The sequence below is a fragment of the Nesoenas mayeri genome, assembly GCF_963082525.1.
Source record: "Nesoenas mayeri genome assembly, chromosome: 1".
In the NCBI taxonomy this organism is placed as follows: Eukaryota; Metazoa; Chordata; class Aves; order Columbiformes; family Columbidae; genus Nesoenas; species Nesoenas mayeri.
In genome coordinates this window covers 211,930,708-211,958,398 of record NC_137541.1, presented here as the reverse complement: position 1 = coordinate 211,958,398, position 27,691 = coordinate 211,930,708, and the positions used below count along the sequence as shown (strand labels likewise).

The 27,691-nt window shown below is 44.5% G+C and overlaps 1 protein-coding gene across 5 annotated transcripts in view; it reads left to right on the top strand.

The window, feature by feature from the left end:
* Positions 1-3,641: 3,641 nt before the first annotated feature.
* Positions 3,642-27,691, top strand: part of RAB6A (RAB6A, member RAS oncogene family) — a gene marked incomplete at its 3' end in the record, with an annotated part of 61,747 nt that continues 37,697 nt past the window's right edge. For all 5 annotated transcript variants that reach the window (XM_080354096.1, XM_080354097.1, XM_080354099.1 and 2 more), the window contains exon 1: positions 3,642-3,832. In XM_080354096.1, the coding sequence (XP_080210222.1) occupies positions 3,763-3,832 (70 nt within the window). In that variant the 5' untranslated portion in view covers positions 3,642-3,762. The remainder of the gene's footprint in view (positions 3,833-27,691) is intronic.

Below are 27,691 nucleotides of genomic sequence, written 5' to 3'. Positions count from 1 at the left end.
AACACCCCAACTCTCTCAGCCTGTCCCCCAGCAGAGCTGTTCCAGCCTCACATCATTTCTGTGGCTCCTCTGGCCCCTCTCCAGCAGCTCCATGTGTGTCCTGTGCTGAGGACCCAGAGCTGGACCAGCACTGCAGGGGGGTCTCACCAGAGCGGAGCAGAGGGGCAGAATCCCCTCCCTGCACCTGCTGCTCACGCTGCTGGGGATGCAGCCCAGGACCCACAAAATGGGGCTGAGGAGGGAGCATCACCCCAAACTGAGTTTGGGGTACAGCAGCGACTGCTAATTACCATGATTGTCCTACATGTCTCGCTGAAAAATGAGTTCATCTCTTCACTGCAGAGTTTCTCTGACATCTGTCACAGAGACATTTTAAGGCCGAAAGGGACTATTAAATCATATAATTTGGCCTCAGGTACATTGAAGCCTATAGATTTCCGCTGACTTCCAGCTGTATAGAAGCAGATCCCTTGTGTTGTGATGAAAGCATTTTTTTCACAAAGGCTCCCGCTCTTGATTTTCCCTGGATACAAAGCTCCTGGCAGCTTCTTCTGGCAGCTGTGCACCCTCTCTGTTCAAATCGTGGACCTTCTTTCCAGTTTTAACGTGCCTCAGCTTCACCTCCCAGCCGCTGGTCCTCATCGTGCCTTTCTTTGACTAATGACTCATTTCACAGCCAGGTGAGCTGTTTGCAGGAGCACAACGCGCCTTTTTGTGACATTTAGAAAAAAAAGAAGCCAAGGCATTGCTTTGTCGCTCCCTCAGCCGCAGAAACCCAAACCACTGCATTTCTTTACTTTGCTAAAATAAACCAGGGAGCTCTCCTTGCTCTCAAGGCTCCTCCGGCTGCTGAGAGGGCCAGGCCTTGCTGGAGGGATTATTTCATCCATCTTCTTCTGCTTCGCTGCAGATTTCTCCCCGTCACGCAGCTGGATGTGTCCTGGCAAAGACCCAGCGCTGGCAGAGATGCTGCTGGAGCAGTTTGTGACCTATGCAGAAGGTTTTGCCACCCTCCGATCCCTTCTCGATCCATTCTCTGTCTTGCTGTCCGGAGGAGGAAAGTTGTCCCAGGAGAGCTGGAGATCCAGGACCTGAAAGTCTCAATTTCATTCGATTACAAAAAATAATCAAAAAGCATTTAAATAGCCCCAGAAGAAAACCGCTGGTGTGCGTATCTCCTCTTCTACCTTCTGCAGCGCTGCTTAGGACTGCGCCTAAGGCCTGGAGGGGTCAGTGGGATGATCCACCTGCCAGGAGGTTTGAACCAGGGGGGTTTGGGCTCTGCTCCCCAGGAACAAGCGCCAGGAGCAGAGGAAACGGCCTCAAGTTGCGCCAGGGGAGGTTGAGGTTGGATGTGGGAACAATTTCTTCCCCAAAGGGCTGTGGGGCATTGGAACAGGCTGCCCAGGGCAGTGCTGGAGTCACCATCCCTGGAGGGTTGGACAGACGGACATGAGGTTCTCAGGACATGGGGCAGTGCCGGGGGTGGGTTAATGGTTGGACTCGGTGATCTGAAGGGTCTTTTCCAACGCAGATGATTCCAGGAGTGTTTCCAATCACCAGGCAGAGACAGAGCATCGAGACTATGGCTGGAAACACCGAAAAAAGGACATTGTGACCCAAGTCCCTGCCGTGACCCCATGTCCCTTTCAGCTACACAGACCATTTACAAATCCAGGGCAGCAGGTCTCGTGGAGGTGGGATAGTATTATTTTCAACTCATGATCTTTTTCAATGATGAGACCGAGTTGGGGTGCGGTGCCTCCTTAGCAGGAAAGATTTGGTGCTGAGACATCACCCTTGGACCTTCGCGAGGAAGATGTTGAGATGTGAGTGAGCAGAAGGGAACAAAATTAACCAGCAGTGAGTAGGTTCAGGGGGATGAAGCAAGGGGTGGATGCTCTTTCCCTGACCACCAGAGCCGAGAGGCTCTAGAGCAACCTCCCAAATGGGAAAACAGTAGAAACCTTCCCTCTTTCCAGGTGGAAAATACCCCATGGAACATTATTTTGACTTATTTGAGTGAATTGCAAAGAGATTTGCACTATTATCGACATGAATACGACCACGGGCAGGAGCTCAGAGGGCTCTGTCTTGTTCAGGGCAGCCGAGCTGAGATATTTCTGGAAGCAGGAGGCAATGCCAATGCCGCTGAAGCTCAGGGGGGGCGAGTGCTTCTGAAAAATCACATTTTGTGTTTAAATTCAATGACAGGAGTATCGATTGGTGCGGGATTGCAGCAGCGTGAGAGAGGAGGGAGTGAGGCTGTGTGCATGAGATCCCAAAGCCAAGGTTTGAACAGGAGGGGTGGGGATGCAGCTGGGAGCCTCCTCAAGAGACAAGTAAAGAAAAATGGGGAGAAATAGGGAAAAAATAGCTAAAGGGAGAGCTGGGCCCCGGGTGGGGTTCTGGCTGCTCTACCAGGTAGGGAGAGGACACTGAGGCATTTCCAAACAACAGTTCTGGCCACCCCAAAGGGTGACAGTGGGAATCATCGTCCTCACTGGGAAACGTCTCCCTGTCGTGAGGGATCCATGGGGGCCATCATGGAGTAAGTGTCCCCAAGAGTTGCTTCTCTGAAAGGAATCACAGAATCATAGAATGTCAGGGATTAGAAGAGTCCTCGAAAGCTCATCCAGTGCAATCCCCCCTGGAGCAGGAACACCCAGATGAGGTTACACAGGAAGGTGTCCAGGCGGGTTGGAATGTCTGCACAGAAGGAGACTCCACAACCCCCTGGGCAGCCTGGGCCAGGCTCTGCCACCCTCACCAGGAACAAGTTTCTTCTCAAATTGAAGTGGAACCCCTTGTGTTCCAGTTTGTACCCATTACCCCTTGTCCTATCACTGGTTGTCACCGAGAAGAGCCTGGCTCCATCCTCCTGACACTCACCCTTTAGATATCTGTAACCATGAATGAGTGACCCCTCAGTGTCCTCTTGTCCAACTCCAGAGCCCCAGCTCCCTCAGCCTTTCCTCACATGGGAGATGCTCCACTCCCTGCAGCATCTTGGTGGCTGCGCTGGACTCTCTGCAGCAGTTCCCTGTCCTGCTGGAACTGAGGGGCCACAACTGGACACAAGATTCCAGGTGTGGTCTCCCCAGGGCAGAGCAGAGGGGCAGGAGAACCTCTCTGACCTACTGACCACCCCCCTTTTCATCCACCTCAGTATGCTCCACTCCTTTAATCACCTTCATTACTCTCCACTGGACTCTCTCAAGCAGGAACATCCGTATCAGTTTAGGCCTTTGGTCTTAAGGACTTTGCTCGTTCCTCACAGTTTTGGGCTCCAGCCCCCCTCGTAGCTCGGTCATTGTAATGATTTCACCCCGCAGCCATCGTTAGGTTCCAGAGTGATCACACGCACAGTGACACCGCGCCCAGCCCCGCCCCCTCCCGCATCGCCCCGCCTCCTCGCTCTGTGATTGGCCTGCCGCGTAAGGGTGGGCGGTGCTACGCAAGAGCGACGTGCGCGCGAAGGGGCGGGGCGGCGGCGCGCGTGCGCGGTGTGAGGCGCCAGGAGCGCGGGGGGGACGGAGCGCGGCCCTGAGGGGAGCGGCGGCACCACCGGCACTTCACCTCAGCCAGTCCGCTGCGCCTTCGCCGGGGCTCCGCACCCGGCCCTGCGCCCCCGCCCGCCACCCCCAAACCTTCGCCGAAGGGGGAAGGGGAGGCAGGGGAAAAGAAGCGAACGAGAGCGGTCGCGGGTCCCGCCGCGGGGAGCGGAGCGAGGCGCGGGGCGGCGGCGGAGGCTCCTCCATCATGTCGGCGGGCGGGGACTTCGGCAACCCGCTGCGGAAATTCAAGCTGGTGTTCCTGGGCGAGCAGAGCGGTGAGTCACCGGGGCTCCCTCACACAGGGGTGGCGGGGCGGGCTCCTCCCTCCCCCCCCCAAGCCCCCCCAGACCCGCCTTTGTGGGGCGGGGGTCGCGCCTGAGGGGATCCCCCCCCACCCCCACCCTCTATGGGGGGTTTACTGTGCCATAACCCCACTTTACGAGGAGAAAAGGGGGGTTTCCGCCCTCTTCTGTGGGGTGGGGGGGCTGTCTCAGGGCGTTCGCCTCCCCCTGGCAGTCGCTGCCCCTTGGGTGACAGGGAGGTTTAAATAAAACCCTCCAACCGCCACATCTCCAGGAACAGTTGCTGATTCATTTGATTCCAGCTCCTCTGATTTTTTTTGTTGTTTGTTTTCAATTTTTCAATCCCCCGTGTTTTCTGTGTAAATATAGCGATTTTCGAAAATGGAGTTTTGTGTTGGTGAAGCGGATCCGATGCTTTAAATAAATTCAATGATATTTTCTTCCCTTCGCAAAAAAACCCCACCAAACCCAAATAATATTTTCTCCTTAGTACGAGGCCTCTTGTCTCCAGTGCTGCATTGGAAATCATTCACTTCAGAGAGTTTTCTGATTAAAAATGCTCATTTGGTGCGTGCTTTGTGTAATCCTGGGCAGATATCGAGCGATCTTTGACATAATGAGTAGGTGCAAAATATTCTCTGTCTCAGGGTGGGGTATTTGCTCCCTCAGCCACCTTTGGTCTCTGGGTGGCAGATGATGAAATACTAGTCGTGGTTTTTGTTGGTTTTTTTTCCTTCCCAAATGACATATCTTGGTGTTTGCTCACTCATTTATGATCAGGCTGATATTAAAATTATTTACCTATACATTGGTGGTTTCCTTTAGTCTGTTCCTTTCATCCTTTTTATTTTTTTTATAATTTTATGTCTATTGCTTTTCCTTATATTAAAGATTCAGGGAGCACAAGTTCAACTTGGGGATATTTTTTGAGGGGGGTTAAGTCACCTGATCTGCTTGGTGAGGTGCTGTTTGCTCAGCCATTTTATGAGGATTTTGGAAGAGGGTCATGTGTAGAAGATGCTGGTTTATTTTATTCCCCCCCTCACCCCCCAGGGATTTGATAACAAGAAATCTTGGGTGTTATCTATGCATTTGCAAAATGCTTGTCTTGTTTTACTGTATTTCTGAGCTTTGATTTCATGATGCTTTTCAAGTTCCTAATGGGAGGTTATAGCGCCTGATGCGGATCTTAAATCTCAGCAGCTCTCAGTTTACACGTGGATTTCTTGTCTATCTGTTCTGACAGACGTAACATCAGTTATCTGCTTCTTCTAGTCTTTGTCATGATTTTTTTCCCCCCTCTCAGCTAATCATGTGTTTATACCCCAAGGTTTTAAATAACTCCAGCCCCTAGCGTCAAATTTGAGGAGCAGAGAAGGGGGTTTATGGGTATAGCGCAGCAAAATACCCCTAACTAAATATAAATAATGCTGCAACTGCCGCCTCGACCGCAGCGTATGGATGTGTTGGGGCTGGTTTGGCTCTGGTTAGGGCCTGGCCAGCAGCTGCCGTTGGGTTTCAGCCCTGCCTTTGTCTCGGCTCCTGGGCGATGACTCGGTGACCGATCCGCGCCGAACGGTGGCACCGAAGCCCTCGGCGCGTCCGTGCTGCAGCGTGGGCACGGTCCAACGCGGCGCTGGGATGATTCGTGCTGGAGAAACGGCTTTTTCTGAATTCGGCTCTTGCTGACGTGATGTCATACTCAGTCATTTTTTATTTATTTATTTTTTTTTTACTGTCCAAAGGGTGGATAACTCCCATTACAAATGGCTCCTGGAAGAATAAGCGTCCTAGTAATATTCTTCTGCATGACAATTACAGAAGCATCTCCGATGCTGCAAAGGGAATTTGAGTGGGTTTTGCTTACGCGTCGCTCCCTTCACCATTCTTTGTTTTGAAGGTTAAGGGAAATGCAGAAATAAAGTTTTCTTTTCATGCTAGCAGCTTTCATAAATGAGAAGGTCTCTTTGTACAACTGTTGCGCTGGATTGCTGCATTCGCTTCCTGCTCAGCTGAAAGGTTGTCTGCCCTGTTGGAAGGCCATAATTAAAGATATCCTACTGCTGCTGGTAGGGAGGCCAAAGGCTTCTGTTCTGTTTGCATTCAGGGACTTCACAATGACAAATGGAATGTTATAGAGGGCTGAGAAGTGGATGAGCTGCCTCAGCAACCCAAACTAGCAAATATCAGACCTTCTCTACTGACTGTATACAGCCTTTTCAATAAATATGTAATGACTGAGAAATCCTTAACTGGAGTTCATTACTATGCAGGCTTTACTGCCCTTCCATGCGATTGTGTGAGCAAAGACAAGAAATTTGGCCTTGTGAGGTCTGGAGGTGCCTCTAGATCTTATTATTCTTATTTGAACGCAGGATTGCACAGTGGATGCAGTCCCTGATATTTTTTTTGCTGGTATCCTCAGCCATATTGTGGGAGTTCAATGCCGTATACCCAGGCATTTGTATGGACTGCAGTGATTCTTCCTAGTTACGCTGTTTGCTAGCCCCAAATTCCTTTTCCTATGCCAAGATGCTTTTTCTTTTTCATCCCCTTTTCTTGCTCCCCCGATCCTCAAAATCTTCTATTCCATCATCTGCCTTTTCTACCTTTGTCGCGCCAGCTAACCCCTCACTGGCCGTGGGTCCTGGTCAGTCATCGATGTGTCGTGATGCCGGATCACTCACGACTCCTTTTGGGATTTACTGCAAGTCATCGCTTCTCGATCGCAATATTGCGTCCCCCGCCCCCAGCCCGGCTCCTTGCCGCATGGACTGTGGATTCATCGCAAGCCTGCAACATAATCCGTGTCCAGCTAAAAGCAGCTTCTTTTTCTTGCTTATATTTTTATTCACTTGTAATACAAGGATATAGCATTGGGTGGCTAGTAAGAAGGCAACTTCACCAGCACTTGCCTTAATTGAATTACTTTTTTCAATGATTGAAGATTATACGGAGTTTAGCAGTTTTAAATATGCTAATCTTTACTGAAAAGGCAGAGAGAGCTCTGTGCTGGGGGATTAGATAGAGCTATTGTGGGGAGGGGAAAAATATGCTTCTTACTGCCTTTGATCTTGTTTTATCAGGTGATTTTCATCAGTCCTAATGCCTCAAGTTTAAGAAATCTGGATTTCTGGGTCACATCAGTGTACACATCACCTGTATTAGGGTAGCTATATGATATCTATTCAAATATTAATAACATCTTTAGTTTTATCTTGCATATGAATACCTCTACTTGTTAATAAATCAATTTTTTGATGGAGTGGGCAGAACTGAATGCTGGGGCACCACAACAGAAATATTCTTTCATCACGTGGGTTTATGCTGCAGCTTTTATTGGCGAGCAAGTCTGAAGGGCATTAATATGTACAGAAAGCAAAATAAGTCCCTGTTGTATCTTTCTCCTGGCGTTTCTGCATTGCATAAGATTTTTCAAATATTAATTTGTTCTAATTTTCTTCATCGGGAACTGAGTTTTTTAATATTGAGAAAACGAAGTACAATATAATAACTTGAGGGACATAACTGTTTGGAAACCACTAATGAACTGTACTGTTGCGTAACGATGTCGGTACAGGCCCCACTGAACAGTGTGATGTGTCTTATTAGATAACTGGGGAACTGCAGGTGGTTTGTGTGACGTGGAGCTGGTGTGACCCTGGTCTCCGTTCAGCCCGTCTGCAGGGACTGGCATCCCTGGGTGACTTCCAACTCCCTTCTTTTTAAGCAATTCTCAGCCTTGCGAGCTCCAGAAGCTGCTAATTCACCTCACTGGTGGTTTAAAATCTTATCCCCTTCCTGTTAATTTTTTAATGTCTTGGTTTTCCTGTGGCTGGGTCATCAGATATTTGGGTTTATATTTGAACTATCTGCATTTTCCACAAGTCGCTGAACTTCATTTTCTTGGCTATATCTGGAGGCTGAATATTATCCTGGTTTTTTCTTTTCTCCATCTCTGAAATAGCTCTTCTTATAGCAATGTCTGGAAGAAGCACATCAGACTTGGAGAAAAAGACTCCAGTGTTTTGTGATGCCTGTTCTTATGGTGCCTTTTGATCCCTGGCTATTTGTGAAAGCAGGATCTTATTCAAAGGAAGAATAGCTGCGCCTTTCTGCACTTTGCTTTGTTTTTCTGTCTGTATCGAAGAAATAATTTGTGAACTTGGAAGGAAAGGATCTTCTTATCCCTTGATGTAAAACAATGGGTTTAGTATCTGCAGTTGTTGGGGTATTTGGTGGTACTTGGCTTGTTCTTGGCACATAATCCAGGTTCTAAAAAGCTGAAGCTGTAAATGAGACTACCAGGAACAAAGGTGAGGAACCTCATCTGAAGCCGCCTTTGGCAGAAGATGCTGCATTTGTAAGTGATCAGAGCCAACAGTTGTCAGCCATTCTTCTCTAATTCACTGATAATTAACAATCTGTAATCTGTGAGGAAGTAACTACCTTCCTATTTACCTGATAATTCAGTCCAGGTGTTCAAAAGCATTTGTGCTGTTCAAGACAACCTGCGAAACTCACCTGTGAGTCCTGTCACCTGCAAGAACAGTTACCTGGTGACAGCAAATGCTTCTGAAGGGTATGGGGGCTCTGATGCATTTGTTCTGGTGTGGAGCAGGATGGGACAACACTAAAAGCACCATTTGGAAAATGAAGTGATATAATCAAAATAATTACGCCGTTGACACATTTGGATAAATTATATATGGAAGTAGTCTAAATGTAAGAAGTGTGTGTCGGGAAACAAACGTCAAAGTACAGACTGACAATGAAAGTAGAATTCTCCAGGTCCGTTTCCTTATTTATTTACCGAGCTTACACAAAGTGGAAAAGCCAAAAGGATTCTTTGTTTTCCCCTCAGCATAAAGCAAACTCTTCTGGGCCTAATATATTGTACGGCCCTGGAACAGCAAACAATTGAATCAATTACATCAGATATTTTCTTCTTATGTTCAGAATAAATATGTTGTGCGATATTTGAGTATTTTTAACTGAAGAAAAAGACTTTGTGTGTTTCATTAGTATTTAACTCTCACCCAAATGCAGCTTAGTGCATCACGAAGAGAAAATGCTAACCTGGGAAGCAAATGTTCTATGAAACTAAATCTAAATAAATGGTTTTCACCCATGTGAACTATGTAATGGCTCAGTAGATGTGTATGTGGGTATGTACGTATATTATAGTTGGAAAATATCAAACTTAGTGCAAAGGCCATACTGAGTGGTGAGGAGCCTTCTGGGATGGAAGATGTCAACTGGTTAAGAAAATAACGAACTGTAAATACGAAGTAGGATCAAAACTGGGGGCATAAGTGGAAAGACTTCCTACTTCTGATGTTGCATGATCATAAAATGTGTTACTGACACCTCCCTAGCTGGGTATTTAGACCTATTTTTTGTGCGCCACCAAGTTCTTGAGCCCTTTGCTCTGTTCTGACGGCCTCCTGTTGAGTCTGTCAAGCAGAGCTCAGCCTTCAGGTTCGCAAGGAAGCCCTTATTCAGCCGCACGGCACAATAGTGCCATTTGTTTAACTTGACTTTTTAGAAGGAGGGTGTAACTTGCCTTTTGTGTTCCCTGTTGGCAGGTTCTTTCTGCTGGGTCGCTGTAAATTGGGATGAGTTGGGGCTGCCAGAATTTCAGGGCATGGTTTCCACTGTCAACTTGTGTGATCTGAAAAGGCTTCTTGGACTCCTGGCATAGCCGGGGTGATGCTGATGGGTTTATGCGTATGCAGAGCTGGGGAATACGCCGTGTAATGTCCTGAAGTTTGACTTGTGAAGGGTTTTTACAAAGCCAAGACTCTCAATAGTAATAAGACCCAGTTAAAGAGTGTGTGCTCCAAAGTCTCTTTCCTTCTACTGGGGCACTTTTTGTTGATGTTAAAATGTTGTCCATGTTATAACTGGGTAATTTTTTGTCCATGTTATAATATCCTTTAGTCTCATCACAACGACCAGAGCTGGAAATGCCACTTTCTACTGTGCTGGAGTCTTGACTGGTAAATCTGCAAGCAAATCCTCCTTGACCTTGGCTGCCTTCACCAGTACGGGTGCCTGGCTGAGTACTGGTGCAAACTGGTATTACCCATGGTCGTTGTCTCCAATTTAATGCAGAGTTGGGGCATTATTTTAAGAGTTTCCATGACTTGCTGCCCGTATCCCCTGGAGATGCCACACAGCTATTCTGAGATTTACAGGCTCATGGTGTTCTCTTATCCAGACATGTGTAGGTGTCACCAGCACCCAGAATTCAGGTTTTGCTTTAAATCTAAACCATATTTGCCCAGAACTGAAAGAGCTGGGATGAAATCTTGGAGCAAAGCTGATAAGCACGTGGTTATTTTGGCTTCAGACATGGCCAGAACCAGCTGCGTCAGTGGAAGGTGCAGGTAAACCTGCAGACAAAATGTTCTTAACTTTCACTCGGTCTTATATCTTGGATTGTGACTACTTAAACCTCTGTACTATTGTTTGTGACCATATAAATGAATGCTACCTAGCAGGATAAGTGATGGTTTTTAATGATTTGCTTCTAGGAGAGCAATCAGCAATTGCTGCAGGAAAAAAAAGTCCAACAAACACCCACTCCAGTGTTTCTGTAATTAATGAAGAGGCCAGTTGATTTCATTCCTCTAAGTGCTTCCTGCCACGCTTCCTGTACTTGCCTCTGTCTAGGTCTGAGTTACAGCCAGGTCATTTTCTTCATGTTCTTGATGTGTGCGACACAAAGGGAAGGGAAATTAAACCCAGAATAGATGCATAGCCAAAAGGAGAGGGGCCCCAGGAGGGTGCAGTCTCACCGGCCGAGCCCCACATGGCGGCTGATGCAGGATTGACAAGATTCCCATCAATTTGATCTCCGCCAAGGGGTGGAAGTAGCTGCTGCCGGAGTCGAGGCGAGTGAATTCCTGCGAACAAGCCGAGTATTCACCCCTGCAGAGGCTCTGAAGGTGCCTGCGCAGAAACGGGCGTCAGCGTCGTATTAATCTGAGCGCAGGAGTGTTTCTCTGCAGCTCGTAGCGCCAGGCACTTCATTTGTTTTAATGAAGATGTTGCCTTCTCTGGGAGTAGAAAATATTCACTCATTACCGACTCTGTCCTCTTGTGCCAGCACGGAAATGGCCGTGAGAAACCCGACTTGTCAGCGATGGGAGGATATATTTTTTCTAATGGCCTGATGGAAGGCTTAGCAGAGGAATCTGAACTAGATGAGTGATTGAAAATCATCTCGTGGATGTCTGAGGTGGCGGAGAAAATGGAGAGGAGGAAATTTATTGTAAGTGCTGGGAGCAAAAGCGTAGTGCGAGCATAGAGATCGATAAATCTTGGCGAGCTCAGCTCAGAGCCAGGGTAGAGGGCAGTGGATTAGAAATGCAGGTAAGCGGAGAACACTCGCTGTTGGAGAAGCAACCGAATCTCCAGGTAATGTTTCCCTGATGGGCACAGTCAGTATTGTGCAAGTGGATGAGCAGGGCTTAACTTTCATGTAGAACAGAATTAATTGGCAGTGAAACACTGTCCTGCAGTGTATTCGCTTTCAAGGGGAGTTCTGACCCCTTCTCAACTTTACGAGGCAGGTCTTTTTGCTAGAGGTTTGATGCCTTATTTGTCTTGTCTATATTACCTGATTTTTAGCTTCTTCCCCTTGATTTCAGACTAATGCATTTGCTGCTGAAGGAGGTTTTGAGTGTTGTGTCCTTGGCTCGCTCAAAATGGCTGAAAAATCACTTAGGTCTGCATAAAAAGCCAGGATGGCTTTACTAAAGCTGAGCTTCTGCTGCTTACTTGGATAAAGCCGCAGGTGAAGCTTTCAGCTTAACAGCTGAACGCAGCTGGAGGAGGTTCAAACTAAAATGGCTGAAGTTTGATGTATCATTGCAAGGAAACGGGAGGAATTTTCTTGGAAGGTGTTGAGAGCTCAGGAAGAAACACAAGGAGGTTTTTGCAGGGTGGGGCTTTTCCAGCCCCTCATTTCCAGACCCACTCACTGGTTCAAGTCCATATAATTCCTTCTCAGCTTTCCAAGCTGCCTCTTAGTATCCGTTCTTTATGCGTTCAGCCTGTAATGATGCTCTTATTCTTTCTGTTCTTCCAACTGTTTTTTTATCTAGTTGAGTTTGCTTAGCAAAAAAGGCAAGAGATGTCATTGGGGTGGCTTTTATCTACCATCATACAATTAACTTTGTGACCGTAGTTCTCTTCCACTTTATTTTTAGTTGCTCTTAAACCTCAATGTGACTTGGAGAAGGGGATAGGGTTTTTTTTTCTTGAAACTGCATAAACAGTAGGCAGATCAAAAGCTTGTGTCCCATAAAATTTTCCTCTTTATTTGGATGCTGTAGCGTAATAGATGACTTGAAAAAGTCTTTTCCCAGTGAAAACATCACAATCTTTTAATCGTCTGCTGGTTTGGTGTTAAATCCTTTTCCCCTTCTCTATTCAAGAGCGCAAAGGGCTCATAGGTTGGTTGTTTATAGACTTGGTGGACTGGTTATGCTGTTGCAGCAACTAATTTACAGTTTTGACCTTAAGAATTCTACAATTTTGCTTTAAAATACAAGCAAAACATTTTTGTCTTCTCTGAAATGCAGTTGAGTTTCCCCCCAAGTCATTAAACTGCAGAATATATGCTAAAATCAAGAGGAACCTTGTGCGAATTACCTCATGTGTTCCCTCCAGTAAGTCCTGCCATCTAGAAATGATAGTTTAAAATTCTTGTTGCAGTCTGTGCAGCTACGAACGAGTCAAAAGCCTCGAGATCTGCTTGGTTTCAGCTTAAATGAATCCTCGTTGTTCCCCGTGTGTCGCAAGTGAGAACTGTCCTCCTCGGAAGGTGCAGGAGCCGTGTACCCTGGGTGAGGGCTGATCCCAGAAGGGGCAAAGACTTTCCACCTTTACTCTTTGGAAAGTGGAAAGGGGGAGAAAATCTCCTCCATTAAGTATTTTTAAGGCCAACCAGATGTAGTATTTGCCCTACTTGTCAACGGGTCTTTTTTGAATCTTAATTTTAAACTAAGGTGGCCGTCTGTGTTTGATCTTCTGACTTTGAGGTCCTCACAGAACCCGCCTCTGTGGGTACGTCAGCCTGAAAACCCCACGTTTCCTCCTGTGCACATTTATACAGCCAGAATTGGAAACAAGTCTTTTCTGTATGTCTTGGAGAGTAAATATTATAGTTAAATAGAAACTGAACTACTGTATGTCCTTAGAGCCTTTATATGAAGGGATTCATCCTCTGGAATATACTGCTGGAGGAGAATATTTGTTTCAATATATTGTATCCCAATTGGAGTGAAGATAATTCTCCTCTAAGTATATTCTGCTTCAAATCCAATTTCTCATACAAGTGATTTTTTTTTTTCTATAGTTGAACTCTACAATTCTTTTTAATAGTTTTTTTTTTCTCGATAAGGTCAGAATAAAATAAAACAAGAAAACACTTGTTCCTTTAACTCTCTGGAACCAAATTCCTATATTTTAAAGATTAACTTTAAAAAATTCTTTTAGATGAGTATTAAACCTCAGGTCTGGAGCCCCTCAGGTTCTATGGCCTCTTTCCAAGGCGTTTGTCAAATGCAACTGGGGAGAAACAAGTTTGTTGGCTTCAGCTCCCTATGGAGAACTCTGTGTTGCAGGAGATTTTCAGGCTGAAAATTGTGCTGGATTAACATCGCTTAGTTTGCCAGATGAACATCGTTTGAGTTTGAAGTCCTTAATTTGCAGAGCAGGCGGTCGGGGTGTCAAGTGTCGGTGCTGGTGGCCTCGGTTCAGTCTCCAGGAGGAAAGTGTCGCGGCTCCGGAGCAGCGTTGTGAAGGAGAAAACGAGTCGTGTGGCATCAGGATACGCTGCTTTTAAATTCTTAACCTTGTTTTTTGTAGGTATTTGTTGCTATGTGTTGCCTGGACTTGTGGCCGAGGAGCCTGGAATGTGCAACTCCTTAAACTGTGCTATTCTACATGTTTTTTTGGCTTCTGTGCTAAAACCAGCGTTCTGTGCTGCACTTGTACCATGTACTCATATACATATTGTCCTCTATTTTGATCCCATCTCTTTTCCTCCTGTGTTGCTGTGGAGTTGCATCATACAGGCCCCCCCCCAGGCATATTGTTGTGCACATCCCCGGTTATTTTTGCAGCGGTCCCCAGGTGTTCTCCACAGCCATCCTTGTCAACTCGGATCAGCAGCCGCTGACTGAATCCGTGCTGTGCTTTGGGGAGAGGTGGGTTTAATGCAAGCGCACAGAATGTACTCTCAGCGCTTCTTTTCCTTACAAGCTGCGTCGACCTTAAACCAGGACTATTTTAAGATCTCATTCAAGCTTCGTTCTGAAGAAATACCCACCTGAAGAATGAGTTTGGGGGAAGATGTGGAAGCCATCCTGCAGTTCTCATGTGGAAATAGCAAAGGTTCAAGTCTTAGTTCTTCCAGAGCTGCCCAGAAGATGTTCTGGGAACAAGGTTTTTCTCCTTCCTTCATGCAGGACAGAAGTGGCCCCAGTGGGAGAGGACAGAGTTTTCTTTGGTGATCACAAGAGGTAGAAGTATTTGCTTGTTTTGTCAGGTGGATAATGGCACTGGGGAAACGTTAGGCTAAAGCTAAATTAGTTAAAGTCTGGAGGGAAGTGAGTAGTAATCCCCAGCCTTTTAATAGGTCTCCTGAAACTCCTCTAATTTGTCGCTTCAAAGGCTGACTTAGCATTGCTTGTTGTGCTTTCAAGGGCAAAATGTACTTAGGAAGATGGCAGTAGCTGGTTTTAAGGACTTGGGTTGGATTCCCTGAGCTAAATGACTGCATATGCTGCTTTAGTTTGCATCAGAATAATGTTTACTGCTGAAAAGAGTAGAAACCATGAATGTTTCACTCCAGAAATGGATACTCAGGTGGCTGCCCATTTGATCTCCTCCCCCTTGCAGCTGTTTTCTGCTTGATATTGCCATCTTAACATTACTTTCTGTAGCTATAGAAAATCTTGTGTTATATAGCATGATACCTGTGAGCCAGACTAAATCTACACTATCTTCTCTCTCACCATTTGCTGGGTGGACTTTTAATCGAGTTTTCTCTAACTCGCCAGCATTGGTTACATCCTATAATACATTTCTTTTGGATTTGTCTGACTTTAGCTCATTAATACCATGGGGCAGGGGGAGATTATGTGGAAACAGAGGATAAAGACAGGTTGTCCTCTGCACGGTTATTTAGAAGAGAAATTGGAAAATAGACATTTGAAGTCCCATAGTGGACTCAGTTCTGGGCTTTATCCTTTGTAACAGTTATCAAGATGGTTTTTGTGTGTGGTTTTGTGTCAAACCTGTTGACACAAAGAAAGGGCAATATCCATATTTGCTGAGCTTGCAATTAGGCTGAAGAAGTCGTCTACTCGGAGAAGAAACTGAAAGATTTATTAGGAGGGCATCCAGGCATTGTGGAAAGACGATGTTGGATAATTGTGGCTCTAATGAAGCTAAATGAAGCCTTATGGGTAAGGAAAAGAGGACAAGAATAGATAAAGCTCAAGCAGAATGACAGATGTCCTCATGCTGTATTTCTTAACCACTGCAGAGAGCGTAGTTTAATTAGGAAGGCATCATCTGTAGGAAAAGGTGATGAACAAAACTTCAGATAATCAAATATATATGTATATAATAGAGAAAGGGATGTGGCAATATAAAAAGCCAACCTGCCATGCACTGAATTTTTCCAGCTATTCAGTTGGAAATGACATTAGAACCCTTTTCAGAAATTAATTAATAATCCAAATGGTTCTCTTAGCTGACAAAGATAATACTTCGCAAATCAGTATTGTGCTATTTCATTACAGGCTTCATTGAGATTCTTCTCCAGTTTGCTTTAAGAGGCCGGAATCGGAGATTCCTCTAATAAAGGTATTTGGAATAGGGAGGAGAATATTTGCTTTGGTTTATTGTAGGGAGCTGGACCCCTTTCCAAAGGGTGTAGAAGGCTGGATAGATGTTTAAAGCGGAGAAGTCATTCCCATTACAAATAAAGTGGAAATAAATCTACTGAGATCCTGTGCTGACAAGATTTGGAGCTGCGAATGCAAGATAGAGCATTAATCATTTGAAGCGTGTAGCAATAAGAATATGGATTTTTTTTGGTTTTTGCTGAATTAACACTTTCCGAGGTGCTTTGAACAGCCGGTGAGCAGGAAGGATGGGTTTTAAATTTATAGGAGTGGTGTCTCGCTCTCAAGATCCATGTCCATTTATGTAAGGATGCGATAGGCTTCACATAAAGCTTGTGTAGAACTGTAGATTAAATCTTTAGTAAAATGGACACCACTGATTACAATGGGTGACTTAGCATAATATTGGGCATTTGCATTAGCATGGGTGGATTTTACCCGTATCTGCATCTGTAATGGGGCAGAGAATGACTGTGCTTAATGTAGGTGTGAGGAGGATGGTGTTTCCCATCAAACCTGGGTTGTTTTACTGATCTAACCCAAGAATTCCTTAAACCAAGAGCGTCCTTCCAATTAACCTTCTCAAATCTCCTTCCTCAGGTGAGGTGTGTCGTCCTTCAAGGTGGACAATTCAAACGCCCTATTTCTTTGAATCGTCCTAGCAATCGCTCAAAATATTATTAAAAATATATGTATAAACTTAATATTTTCTATTAGCGAGGCCCTGCCCAACCGTGGAGTCTTTCAGAGTAAGTGAAATAAATCAGAGCGATCTACTTGTAGCTTTTTTCCCTAAGGGTTGCTTGTTTTTTATTGATTTGATTCCCCGATTATCAGTTGACTTCCACATGAACATGGCAGAATTTGGGGGGTTCAAAGCTGTGAAAGAGATAGCAAGGGATGTTCTATCACCCACTTTCCTCTCTTCCATTTTGTATGACCGCAGAATACCAATTAAAAAGTTAATTAAACATTATCACAAGACCCACTGTGATATTGTGGAGGTGTTGCGAAGTTTGAACCGTGTTGCTTACACTGAGCTCTTCCAGGTTTTTATTCATGCTGTTCAATTTCCTAGTATATTTAAGGCTTCTAAATAGAATGTCTTGGTGTTTTGTAGTTGAAAACACCTTTTAATGAGTTAATTAGTCACTGTTGAGATGTTTTTAAGTAGAGGCATTTCATGCATTGTCTGGTTTGCAGTATCTAATGAAAATTTCGTGCGACTCTCCCTAGACAGATGAGTTAAACCCCTTGCACCTTCTAATTCAATTGATCTATTATTGCCAGAGGCAGTTTGCCTGGAAACTTCCTGAGATGAGATATAAATTGAAAATACTTTTCTTTTTTTGTAAAGAAATGTTAAATTGCTTAGTCTAGAAATTTCTTCACAGCCCCTTAACACTTTGATGAAGTTATTTGCGCTATTTTATGAACCTTTGTTGGATACCAGCCTTTTTCTCCTCCCGTTTTTTCCATGAAATCTATATGGTTGAGGAGCAATCCCAAAGACTATACTGTCTGTTACTAATATCTAATCAATCATTTTAGAGCATTATATAGAGTATTGAGGCTGCTGTAGAACCAGGGAATGAGGGGTCCCCTTTATCAGCAGCTTCGTGTCCCGTCTTTCAAGTGAAAAACTCGAACTAGAAGGAAAACCAAGAACACGAAGGTTAAAACTCAACTGCTCTCCTTCTTTATTTCCCTAAACTTCATTGGAACGTTCTACTGTGTCTCCCAGTGTAGATTTTGGTGCCACTTTTTCTTCCAGTGAAAACTGGAGATTTAATGAAGACTCGAGTTATTTTAATACCGTTTCTGCGGTGTCAAGGCATGGGATGGGCCTTGGTAAAAATCAACTGGTTTTGCTGCATTCCTGCCGTGGTCATAAAACTCACAGAGGGAATTCAGTTTTCTTCCTGGCGTACCTGTAATGGCTTCACGTTTCTATAGAGTCTATATATGTGCTATATTAACAGGACTCTTTGTGACCTGTTCAGTGAAGTGCTTGATCTACCATCTCGATTTGGGGCTGAGAGAAGGTGCCGTTTGGCTTCGCTAACCCTGAAATCTAAAATGAAGCTATTTTGCTTTGCAGTGACTATTGAACTTCATCCCAATTTCTTTTTAGCTTTTTGTAAGATATTTTTGGTCAATTGATTGAAAAAAAACCCCACTGTATTAACTTTATTAATAGACTGAATGAAAACTTCACGCCTAGTTAAGCAACCCAGTTAGTTGGAGCGGCTGAGCACGTCCGCATCGAGACTTTCCACAAACGTTGAATTGCTTCATTAACATTCATTGACTTTCACTGTCAATAAATGGTGCTTGAAGAAGTTTCTTAGGGGACAGTTTGGTATTCGGGACAGCAAACGTGCTTTTAAAATTGAATAAAATAGGCTTTTCCCCTTATAGCTGTCCAAACATTTCAATCTCCTTTCTTCTCCTGTTGATTTCTGTCTCTATTTTCTTCTCTAGAGCAGATATGACTCATTTTTGTATCTGATGAAACAGCTTTTCATGCACATTCATCCAAATATTTACAGCTGGTGATACTGTTGCTTTTAGATAATGTTCCCCAAAGCACCAACATCTAGAGAACATTGGACTGACCATCTATTTCTCCCATATGTCCATATTCTGGATATTATAGTAGGAATAAATTCACTTCTTTGTCTTCGGTGCTTTCAGTACAGGAGTGAAATGCACAGATAACTTTTGATCAGGAATTGTTTTAGGGAAGAAGTGTCAAATATGCTTCGTTGAAGTTTCATTTTGTAGCCAATTTTAAACGATAATTAACGTCAAATTATTTGGTTCTATTCTTAAACCTTGTGCCTTAAATGAGGAGATTTGCACTGCTGGAATTTGGATGTTCCCAAGGTTAGAATGAAAAATAACCTGTTACAATCCTGGCACTCTGTACCAAAGAAGAAAAGGAAAATAAGCCCAGCTTACCCATGAAGGAGCAGCTGAAAGTGGTGATTTCAGGTGGCAAATCACCAGACATGGCAACAAATCTTTTTACCGATGTAATTTCGAGTGTTTTATTATGATTGTCGTTGATAACGCTCAAATCTCAGGAGAAGATGGAAGATGCAAAGAAAAAGTCAGGATTTCTGGAAGTATTTCAGTACTTTTGCATAGAATCTGTCTTGTTACTACATTGTGTTCCTCAGATATTAATATTGGTAAGAAATGGACATGACTCTGTGGTGCCTTATAATGAAACAGATAATATTAAACAACAGCCTAATATAATTCGGAAGAATCTAGAAGAGTATTCTCATGTTAGGTGTTGTATTATCCCATCATTTTTCAAAACCATCGTGTAATATTTTATTATATTTCTGTTCATATCCACCTAAAGCTCACAAATGAAATCCTGAATATCTACTTTTACTCCTAACATCCCCATTCCAAAAGCAATTGTGATTGCAAGAGAGGGAAACGACAGCGTCCATTTTGACTTTATGCCGATATAAAGTATTCAGAGCGGCTTTCTGAATTTGGAAATGTCATTTTTAGAGTCACCGTTGTGTTGGAATCTTGTGGTTTTGGTGATTCCCCTTTTGCAGGAGGAGCCCAGAGCTGAGCACCAGTTGCTTTTACCAGAACAGAGCAGATCGACATCCAATCTAATGACCGTCCAAAGTAGCTTAATTACTTTTGATCTGCATAGGTAGCGTTTTATATCTTCCACGTCTTTTACGAGCAGATAATTAGATATTTAAAAATAAAATACTGGGGTGTAAAAATGGCTCTTATGAGTGATTAATTACTGCAGGTCTCCTTGTGGATTTTTGCTCAGTTTATATGGAGAACGTGTTTCAAAAAGTGAATTAATCCCCATAGGGTTTAACTACCAGCATATATATAAAGTGCATATTAAGCTACACTTGCATGACAATAATAGAACTTAAACTCGATAAGCTCAAATTTTTGTGTAAGAAGCAAGCAGTTGAAAAAAGAAAACCAACCTAAACCAAACCACCACCTGGTTAATAAACAAAGACACGGTTTAAATTAGAAGGTAGAGTAAATATTTAATGGAGCAAACTTTCTTTCTCTTGGTTTGATTCAATGAATTTAGCTTAGAAACCATTGATTAGGTTAGAAGTGACTTGGTGGTTTGTCTGTATTGGGCGGGGAAAAATGTAATGAACTAGAACAAGGGCAAGTGTAGAGTCTTGGATCTGGGCAGGAACAACCCCAGGTTCCAGTGTAAGTTGGGGAACGAGCTGTTGGAGAGCAGTGTAGGGGAAAGGGACCTGGGGGTCCTGGGGACAGCAGGGTGAGCATGAGCCAGCACTGGGCCCTTGTGGCCAGGAAGCCAATGGGACCTGGGGTGGGTTAGAAGGGGGTGGTCAGTAGGTCAGAGAGGTTCTCCTGCCCCTCTGCTCTGCCCTGGGGAGACCACACCTGGAATCTTGTGTCCAGTTGTGGCCCCTCAGTTCCAGCAGGACAGGGAACTGCTGGAGAGAGTCCAGCGCAGCCACCAAGATGCTGAAGGGAGTGGAGCATCTCCCGTGTGAGGAAAGGCTGAGGGAGCTGGGGCTCTGGAGCTGGACAAGAGGACACTGAGGGGGGACTCATTCATGGGGATCAGTACGGAAAGGGTGATTGTCAGGAGGATGGAGCCAGGCTCTTCTCGGTGACAACCAATGGTAGGACAAGGCGTAATGAGTTCAAACTGGAACACAGGAGGTTCTGCTTAAGTATGAGAAGCAACTTGTTCCTGGTGAGGGTGGCAGAGCCTGGCCCAGGCTGCCCAGGGGGGTTGTGGAGTCTCCTTCTGTGCAGACATTCCAACCCGCCTGGACACCTTCCTGTGTAACCTCATCTGGGTGTTCCTGCTCCATGGGGGGATTGCACTGGATGAGCTTTCCAGGTCCCTTCCAACCCCTCACATTCTGGGATTCTGTGATTCTGTAACCATCAATTTGCTGCTTCACTAAAATGTTTAGCAGTGTGACTTTCCAAGAGCTCTTTATGAAACTACCTGAGCCAAGGGCTAAATAATAAATTGGGACTAAAATTCTAACGGAAATGTGGTGTTTCGTTAGTGCATAAAGGTAGAAATACAGCCAGGTGTCTTGAAGAGCATTTAATTTGTCTGGATGTGCTGACAGCCAAGCTGGGTGTTATATTATATGGGGGAATAAACCGAAACACAGGTAGAGTCATTCTGAACTTTCAACCTGAACACCCCACTCAAAAATGGATTCTTTGTCCAAAAATTGCATTATGAACAAAATTACTTCACCAAAGTGTTGTGGAGATTATTGAAATAACTGTACAGAACCCTTCTCCACGTGCTCACCTTGCTGCCATTCTATCTTTAGTAATGGAATATTTTATTCATTATTCGGTATATGTCTGTATATCTATATCTATCTCTCTCTCTCTTTCTCTGTGTATATGTATATATGTATATAGGCAGCCATTCCCAACTAAACTGCAGCTTTATTGCCCAAGGTCCTGTACTGTTCTTCCTCCTCCTCTTCCCCTGTCATCCTCTAACTCCCAAATCTGGTTTTAAATGTGTTGTGTGCTTGTTTTATTTTCCTTTTTCCCCACAAAAATGTACACACTAATACAGCCTAATATTGGAGATGATTGTACGGCCCAATAGCATTTCCAAGCGTTCTTATAGTTCCTTTAAAGTGCCACTTTGCGTTATCAAGATTTATGCTGATGCTGAAGGAGTCATTCAAGTCCTTTGGGAGAATATTTGAATCCTAATGGGAAACGTGTTTTAAAAAGCTTTATCTCTGTAGGATAAGAAGGAAAACTGAAATCTTCAGGCTGTGGTGAAAAATACCTTCATGACACTGAACGTGGGAAGCGCTTTTCATTCCTGGTAAATCAGAAGAGACCGTGTAGCAGTCTTTGAAATGTAAAGGTGACCTGGGAGGACCTTTCGTTAATTAACTCATAGAAATGTGAGCACATCGTTCACCCTTCCTGCTCTCTGGTTGGTTTTATAATATCTACCTGGTGACTGCCCCTTCTCTTTGCCGTGGGCAATAAGAGTTACTCTTGGGGGCTCTTTTTAAACAACAATCTATGAAAGGCAGCCCTGCTGGTTCTAGCCTAGTGAACCAGGGCTTAAGAAAGTCAGGAGTAGAAACTGGTTTCCAGAATCCGTCCCTGAGAGCCATAGCGTTAAAAAGAAGAGCGTAACAAAACTCAGCACAGGCCGTAATGGAAGCGAAATAAGTCGTTTGTTTCCAGCTGAACTGATTTCACTCGAGTCGCTCGAGTGTTGATTTTCCTTGCGCTGCTCTTGTCCCTGAAAGGGTTGAGATCTGTGGCTGGAGCTGCTTAATGGGACACGATATCAAGTCCTCGTTGTGTCTCTTGGATTCTTCTAGATTTATCAGCACTGAACTGATATTTGTGGATGGTACTTTTGTACCACTTAAGAGCTGAAGGTGCTTGGGACCTTTCCTGTAGGTATTTTGTTTCATTTTGGGCAAAATTCGCCAGTGTCCTTGTCCTTTTGTTTTGCTTATCTGGGGACTTAGAGCTCCAGTTCTTGATCCTCTTGTAAGTTCATCTTGGGTTTATTCTTCCTCTTCTTGCACTCTGGTCATTTGAATGAAACCGCTTTTACCACATTATGTAGCAATTAGCACATGCAATTCTGTTAATCCTCCTTCCGTTGCTTCTTGTCGCAGGTTTTTACGCACGTAATTAATTTGTACCATTTTAGCATTGTTGTTACAGGTCTTCATGAGATTTTAAAACTCTCTTTCCCCATGGAAAAGCTCCTACTTTGGTCTACTATGAACAATAGAAGACAGTTTTGGGCTTCCACACCAGCTTAAAGTGTGTCCATCTTCCAGAAATGAGCAGGATTCTGCTGCTTCAAAACTCAATTTCTTTCGGCTGTATTTACGCAGGATATTTGGCCCTTATGCCCAAAACGATGGAAGATCCAAAGCTCTGAATGTGAGAGATGACAGATTTTCTTGCTAAAGAAGCGCTTCTTCTAAAGCGACGTCGTGTAACTTCCCAGATGTTTTGTGTTACACCAGATGAGTTAAAACAAAATTACCTGGAGGTCCTTTCTCCTGTGACGCTGATTTGGCTCCGTGTTGTTTTTCGAAATCTTTGAAACGGTGAAAATAGCGCTGATTCTGTCATGTGGTTGACATGAAACTCTGTAGAAATACACACAAGTGGCTTCATCTTCAGAACACAAGGCCTGTGTTTTAAAATGAAGTTTTATAGCTTAAGAGGAAACATCCATACTTCTTAAATTTACTGCCTTGACAGAGCCAAGTACTGTATTTTGCTTTCTGCACTTTTAATACACTTGTTTCTTCCTATTCAGTAAAGAGGGACTGACTCTTCTTTATTCTTTTCTACACGTTATTAAATGTGGTGGAAAAAACAACAGCTTGTATATGAAAACTTTGCAGCGTTCAACTTCATTGTTGAAAAACCATCACAGCTACAAAATGTGGGTGTGAGATGGAACCAGAGCCACCGACCCATGGTCAGTGTTTCGTTTCTTCGCTGAACGAACACAACAAGATTTTTTGGTGTTCTCTTGCATATATTTCCCATTTGGGGAGGAAAAGTAAAGCTAATTACTGACAAACCCCCTAAGAGTTAATGAAGCTATTTATCACCGTGTATTTTTGTCGCTGTCACAAGGCTTGCTGTGTATCCCGAGGGAAATCTCACCCATGCATTAATAATCAGTCATATTGTTCAACTTTTATCAACTCTGACAGTGCTTATTAGGATTTAGGGGAAAAAAATACCGAGTTTTAAGTCATTTAAACCTTCTGCTCAGGCCGTTCATAATAACTCTCAAAATGTGGCTTAGTTTATTACCGATAAATAGTTTTACTTGGAGTTTGGTATCTCTACCTTGCACCTCCCTCGGGAAATTAAATGTAGCTCACAGAGTACCAAGTAAAGTGAGATTCTAACATGTCTAAAGCAAGCGAACAGGCTGATGTTGACTTAAAAAAAGGTTGATAACAGAAAATACCTTTTTCTGTCTCCTCCTTTCCCCTTTAGCTATTACAGGGCTTTAAATACCAGTGGCAATTCTTTGCTTCTCTTGCTGGTCTTAAAATGCCTGGAGACAGCGCAAACCATCCATATGGCGCTGAGTACTTAAATCACTGTCAGCGCAGACTTTTATCCAGTCAGCCTTCATTATGGAGCTGTCAGCTGGAAAACATTTCTTTCTTTCATCATGTGTCATTTGGATCTTGGTGAAACGGTTGCAACAAAGGTGGGAACCTTTGGGAGAATCGTTACTCTGCTCACAGAATCCCAGAATGTCAGGGGTTGGAAAGGACCTGGAAAGCTCATCCAGTGCAATCCCCCCATGGAGCAGGAACACCCAGATGAGGTTACACAGAAAGGTGTCCAGGCAGGTTGGAATGTCTGCAGAGGAGACTCCACAACCTCCCTGGGCAGCCTGGGCCAGGCTCTGACACCCTCACCAGGAACAAGTTGCTTCTCAAATTTGAATGGAACCTCTTTTGTTCCAGTTTGAACCCATTACCCCTTATCCTACCACTGGTTGTCACCGAGAAGAGCCTGGCTCCATCCTCCTGACATTCACCCTTTCCATATTGATCCCATGAATGAGTCCCCCCTCAGTGTCCTCTTGTCCAGCTCCAGAGCCCCAGCTCCCTCAGCCTTTCCTCACACGGGAGATGCTCCACTCCCTTCAGCATGTTGGTGGCTGCGCTGGACTCTCTCCAGCAGTTCCCTGTCCTGCTGGAACTGAGGGGCCACAACTGGACACAAGATTCCAGGTGTGGTCTCCCCAGGGCAGAGCAGAGGGGCAGGAGAACCTCTCTGACCTACTGACCACCCCCTTCTAACCCATCCCAGGTACCATTGGCTTCCTGGCCACAAGAGCCCAGTGCTGGCTCATGGTCACCCTGCTGTCCCCAAGACCCTCAGGTCCCTTTCCCCTACTCTGCTCTCCAACAGCTCATTCCCCAACTTACACTGGAACCTGGGGTTGTTCCTGCCCAGATTCAAGACTCTACACTTACCCTTGTTCTAATTCATTAAATGTTTCCCCACCCAACTCTCAGCCTGTCCAGATCTCTGATGGCAGCACAGCCTCTGGCGTGTCAGCCACTCCTCCCAGCTTGGTGTCACCAGCAAACTTGCTGATAGTGCACTCTATCCCCTTGTCCAAATCATTGATGAATATATTGAATAATATAGAATAATATAGGCCCCAGCACTGCCCCTGAGGCACTGCACTAGATCCAGGCCTCAACTGGACTCTGCCCCATTGACCACGACTCTCTGGCTTCTTCCCTTCAGCCAGTTCACAGTCACCTCACTACCCGCTCATCCAGCCGCACTCCCTCAGTTCAGCTGTGAGGATGCTGTGGGACACTGTGTCCAATGCCTCACTCAAGTCAAGGTAGATCACGTCCACCGCTCTGCCATCATCCATCCCTCTTGTTATGTCCTCATAAAAATGTCACTGAGGTTGGTCAAGCACGACTTCCCCTTGGTGAAGCCATGTTGACTGCCCCTAATGACCCTCTGATCCCTGATATGCCTTGAGATGGCACCAAGGAGAAGTCATTCCATCAGTTTCCCAGGGATGGAGGTGAGGCTGACTGGTCTAGAGCTACCCGGGTCCTCCTTCCTGCCCTTTTTGAAGACTGGAGTGACATTTTCTTTCCTCCAGTCCTCAGGCATCTCTCCCATTTCCCAAGACTTGGCTTGTTCGAGGCGTTTTCTTGTCCATTTTCTATCCCTTGGGAGTGCATATATGAGGTTTAACGTAAGCTTAACATGGCTTCAGAGTGCATTGCGTTATTACATTGGGTAGTTTTTCAGGAGCTGCGGCGTTGGGGACGCTGGGGCTTGTCGAAGCAAGATTCAGGGTGTGCTACGTGAAAGCAATTAGTGAATATCGTAATGAGGCTGTTCTGGCAGATGTTGTGCAAAAGGACCAGTGTTTGTTGGTTAGGAGAGCTGAGTGGGTCTCACCTGGATGAGTAGGCTGATAGTTTTTTATACAGTACAATTGTGCTTTTAATTTCATAGTGTATTTATGACACTGAGGATGTTCTCCTGAGTGTTTCCTATTCTCTGTTCCCTCTCTATTACAGAGGCAATCTGTGAACAAGCGTTTCTCGGGGTCCGTGTTGGTGTGTCCGCTCGCATCTTTTTGAGTGGCAGAAATGGTCATGGTTCCATTCAGGCTTTTTTTTCACAGCAATAAGAGAAGTTTCCCTTGGGGAAGGGGAGTCTAACCTGAGATTTTTAGGCTTAAAACCAAACAAGTTGGTATTAACCAACATCTGGAACAAGATGTCTCTGCCCATCGCAGGGAGGTTGGACAAGATAGAGACTACAATATATTATTACCAGCGCTTTGCCAGGTTTAGTCCTAAGGTCGTGTCTATCTCCAGATATTTGACTGGTCTAAAGTAAGACTGAGAACTTAAATTTTAATGTGTGGACTAATCTTGAACTGCCAGGTTTTCGAAAGCTCGCCCTCCTCTTCTTCGCCCTCTTCTCTTCTTCGCCCTCTTCTCTTCTTCGCCCTCTTCTCTTCTTTGCCCCCTTCCCTTCCCTTCCCTTCCCTTCCCTTCCCTTCCCTTCCCTTCCCTTCCCTTCCCTTCCCTTCCCTTCCCTTCCCTTCCCTTCCCTTCCCTTCCCTTCCCTCTTTTTTGGAGAAAGAATAAACCCTCAAGTTCTGCAAAGTTTCTCTCTCTTGGATTGTATTGATTTAAGATTGGGAATGTAGTTTCAGGGAGTTGATGTTTCCTTTCTATTTCCTATGATAATTAAATTAGTCAGTTAAAAATAATCAGGAGCAGAGACCTGACTTAAACTCATACTTTAATGAAGATACAGAACCCCTCAAATGACATTGAATATATTCACAGTTGTCTTGTCCTGCTGTCTGCAGGGCTTTATCAAATGAATAAGAAGCTTCTTCCTATTCTGTGGGCCAAAAATTAAATATATATTGTGAGTGCCAACCTGGGCATTGAAGACAATGTTTTGCTGTTGAGACACGATCCTTTCCAGTTGGAGGCTGAGATTGTTGAACCAGAGCCGGTGGTTTCCTTTGGAAGAACCGATCTTAGTTAAGCGCCGCTTTTGTCCAACACCAACCTTCAAATGTTATAGACCCCAGGAACAAAGGTTTTCTGGATCAGAAAAGTGCTTCAGCCTCCATTTCCTCCTGTCTTGAGTGAAATATTATGGCACAAATGGGGCCTCATCGCTTCTGTTAGGAAAACAGCCCCTGTGTACACACTCTTCTGAGATACTCGAAGAAAAGACTGACGGAAAATTAACATTAATGAGCTTTTCAGGCCAACGTGTATTCTCATAGTCATCTTTTTTTCTAAGGCAGTTACTGAAGTGTTAATCATTTGATTACTGGTTGTGGTAGATTGGGGAGTAATTGGTCCCTTTTTGTAAATTAGGGAAATACTTGACAGGGAAGAGCAGGCGTGAAAACACTTGTTTGGGTGGTTATTGCCTGGAGAGATGGACGGGAACTAAACCCCCTTTGCTCTGATGACATCGGGGTTGTGACACAGTTATATTTGCTGTTTGCCTCTTGGTTTCAAGGACTCATCATCCAGACAGGTCTCCAGTCCTTGTGGAACTTGTGTCATTTTGGGCGTCACTTGAAATATATATTCATCAGCTTCTGCTATAAGCCATTAAAACATGAATATACGGCTATAGCCAGGGAGAAGAGTTGAACAGCAATGCTTGTGAAACACATGATCGCTTCATCTTTTTATCATATATTCAGCGTTTAAAATGGTGCTACTCATTTCCTTTCTTTGTGGCCCTGTTATTGTAGCGTGTGCGAATAAGCCACAGATGACAGCGGTCGTTCCCATAACAGCTCCGTGCG